The sequence below is a fragment of the Empidonax traillii genome, unplaced genomic scaffold, assembly GCF_003031625.1.
Source record: "Empidonax traillii isolate 1590-97213 ecotype Southwest subspecies unplaced genomic scaffold, ASM303162v1 scaffold1066:size251847, whole genome shotgun sequence".
Lineage (NCBI taxonomy): Eukaryota > Metazoa > Chordata > Aves > Passeriformes > Tyrannidae > Empidonax > Empidonax traillii.
In genome coordinates, this window is record NW_020956259.1 from 236,323 (window position 1) to 239,936 (window position 3,614).

General features: G+C 41.3%; 1 protein-coding gene across 1 annotated transcript in view; it reads right to left on the minus strand.

The window, feature by feature from the left end:
• Nucleotides 1–3,614, minus strand: part of CASP6 (caspase 6) — an 11,339-nt gene that overhangs the window by 6,049 nt on the left and 1,676 nt on the right. Inside the window, exons 2-3 of the mRNA XM_027904566.1 lie at nt 2,333–2,374; nt 1,686–1,728 (exon numbers count right to left, since the gene is read on the minus strand). Coding sequence (XP_027760367.1) covers nt 1,686–1,728; nt 2,333–2,374 — 85 coding nt within the window. The remainder of the gene's footprint in view (nt 1–1,685; nt 1,729–2,332; nt 2,375–3,614) is intronic.

Here is a 3,614-nt window from a genome sequence, read left to right on the forward strand (position 1 = left end):
TGCATTCAGCTAAATATTATTTTAACATAATTGGATAGTACCCCTGTACTTACTTGGAATTGTAGCTGTCTGCGGTTTGCTTCAAGTTCTCCTAAGTAAATTAAGTCTTACATCATAAGCAATAGACTATAAACTGGTGATGAGGTGCTAAGAGTAGCGTATCTTGCAAAAGGAGAACAAATGTTTATTTTTTACCCTAAGAAAATGAAAACTATGATAATACAACTGTTCATCTAAGTTTTTAGCAACCAGCCAACAAAATCCTAAGGCTGAAGGACAGAGGTGTTCTAGAGGACAGAATAAATGACCTACCCAGCTTCTAAGCAGAGGACTATATCATAGCAACAAAAGCATGGAGTACCTGTGTGTTTGGAAGTAATTTTATTGGTTTACGAGCAAAATACAACATAGAAGTATGTAAGAGCATGCTCTGGACTTGTTTGTGGACCCGCAGTCATGCCAACACTTGGATCCAAAAGATCATTTCCAAATGTTGACATGGCTGTATTTTGAGAGACAAAGCAGACAGTCTTTCTGCTTTTGAAGATGGTTATTGGTGCAGAAAATGGAAACTAAAACACTTCTGGCAACACCACTGGTAACAGCAAGGACAGAACAGGTATACAGAATGACAGTCCAGGTCACGTTACTCTAAGAATGGCTCTAGTCAGAGCCATTCTTGCCATGTTACTGTTTTTTCCCCGCTATGGAATATTCAAGTTTGGTGCAATTAGTAGAAGAAGTTGGCCAGGGTATTTGCCTGCAGATGCTACTTCAAGATCACAGTTTCATCAGCAAAATGCTTTGTTTCACAACAAAGTTATTATAGTTATCCATAAAATGTTTCTGTCTCTCCACTTCATTGTGAGAAGCCCCTTAATGAAACATCTTTTGGTAATGACTACATAAGAATTCAGAGAACAGGAATTTTGGATGACTGTTTAAAGTCTGGGGGTTTCAACAATGTTGGCTGGATAACAAGTATAAGAAGCTGGGTGCTTTATCACACTCTCCCCAGTTTGAGTACTTAACACGATAAAATGCAAAGATTATAAACTTTAGCCTTGTACTTATGAATGGCATTTCACCTGTGCCAGTACCAGAATTTATTCAGATTTTGGCAATTTCTTTTCTTTAGGATTTGGCTAGGTGCATGGCTGCTAGGAATTTTGGACAAATACGTCCCTGGATCCTGTGAATGACCATTAAAGCATAATTCCCTCCATAGTTCTTTCGCTGCTCAGTTACATTCCCTGAATGGATGAGGCAAATAGAGTTATCAGGCAGGTAGTTTACTGTTTCCAGGGCTAGATGATGTTGCAAGGTGGAACAGGAAAAATCAGTGGAATCACTATCCCATGGTCCCTTTCCCCTCCTTCTAGAGGAATATATTCTTGTGCTACATTCCATTAGTAAGTCTGTCCAATTATTCCTGAGATTGTGATGGTATTTTTGCCACAGTCTCTGCACATTGCCTAACATAAAAGGAGTCCACTCCTAATGGTTCCTTCCACATGCCTTCACAATAAGGGTGCTTCTGCATCAGGTGTAGCTAAAACTAGAAACGTGTTCTGTAAGTTGGTGGAGTTGAACTGAATAATCTCATCACGTTCTTAAAAAAAATCGAAAACCCCTGCACTGATTTCAATGCCATGGGCCATCTCTGTCTGCTGCCAGAACTTTACCTTGTATGGAATGCATCTACTTCCGTGAAGTTCTGATTTCCATCTGTTAGAGATAAAAAGGGATTTAGCCACAAAGTCGTTCACTAAACAGAAACAATTTGAACTTATGCATCCAGCCCTAAAGTTTAGCTGTTAGTGGGAACCAAAAGCTCCTTTACACATCAGGTAAGTAGGCATGCAGTTAGTTAAACAGCTTCATTACCATTTGTCTGCACCCACAGCTTTTGGAGGCTGTTCTGAAGTTCTGACTCTCACAGTGTGAATTTTAGATGATCAAGACATGCCTATTTTCTATCTGTCTGTGCATCTGTACCTATACAGGCATAATTCAGAGATCATGACTGCATATAAGTAACTACCTGGCTGTATTTTTTTAAAGAGTCTCTAAATAGTTGCAATATTATATTATTTAAAAATGCACGAGTGCTAAACTATTACAGACCTAAGGGTCTCCAGTAACAGAATGGACATAAAGCCAACAATGTGGGAACAGTGGGGAATGTGCACATCTTGGGAGTGGGCAGAACTACAGACCTGCAGATGGTTAGGCCAAAATATGTATTCCTTTCACTTAACCAGTGGCCTATAAGATCACAACTTCTACTGCTGGAGATTAACTAACACATTATGAAAACTAGATACTATACCTTTGGTGGATAATATAGGTCTGCTATCCAACTGGACGTGGCCTGCAATTAGAAGAGGAGTCACATACACATATATTTTGCAAATTGCTTTGTATATACCACATTACCTTTTCACATCTATTTTTCACATGTTATTAAAGCCTTTTGCAAAAATAACGTAGCTCTCTGTTGATGGAGGAGAAAAGTTCATAAAGACACCAGAATAAACTTGCAGAAATCTGGCCTTGGCTTTAGAAGCTTAATGTTGAAGTACAGGAGGTTGGCTCCAAGGACTGTGTTACTTTTATATTTAAGCTTCCCACTGGCAAATATCGATCAGCTGTGGTGTCTTACAGTTATTGCTCGTATCCTAAATGCACAAAAAAAAAAGCTATTTCTTTTGCTTGAAACATAACATGGAGATCAGACTAATGTTAGAATTGCTAAAAAATGAATGTTGATAGAACACTGCAACAACACCTGTGCTTCTGTTGATAACAGGGAGGCAGAAATCTTAAAGAGTCAATCTGTATATTAAATTTACACTGCATTCTTGCATATGGTAACTGAGATATGGCTTATGCTTTTGCTTTAACCTAAGAAGTGGGGGGCAAGGCACTCGCCCAAAAACAGATCATAAAATGTTATAGTTATTATCAGACTTTAAGACAGAAGATACTGTAATGTAGACACAGGAGGAACAGAATTTCTGGGCCAAAGGAAACTAGGGAAATATGGTTTTCCTGTTATTCAAATTCTGTTTAGTCAGTTCCTAGTCTGTAGCTTTTCACTGCCACTCTCATATCTTTATTGATGGTTTAGATGAGGGGATTGAGTCCACCATTCGCAAATTTGCAGATGACACCAAGTTGGGGGAGGGGGGGTGTCGATCAGCTGGAAGGCAGGAGGGCTCTGCAGAGGGACCTGGATCGGCTGGAGAGTTGGGCTGATTCCAACGGGATGAGGTTCAACAAGGCCAAGTGCCGGGTCCTGCACTTGGGCCACAACAACCCCCTGCAGCGCTACAGGCTGGGCACAGAGTGGCTGGAGAGCAGCCAGGCAGAAAGGGACCTGGGGGTGCTGATCAACAGGAGGCTGAACATGAGCCAGCAGTGTGCCCAGGTGGCCAAGAAGGCCAATGGCATCCTGGCCTGGATCAGGAACAGTGTGGCCAGCAGGAGCAGGGAAGTGATCCTTCCCCTGTACTCTGCATTGGTGAGGCCACACCTTGAGTATTGTGTTCAGCTCTGGGCCCCTCAGTTCAGGAAGGACATTGAGGTGCTGGAGCGGGTCCAGAGAAGAG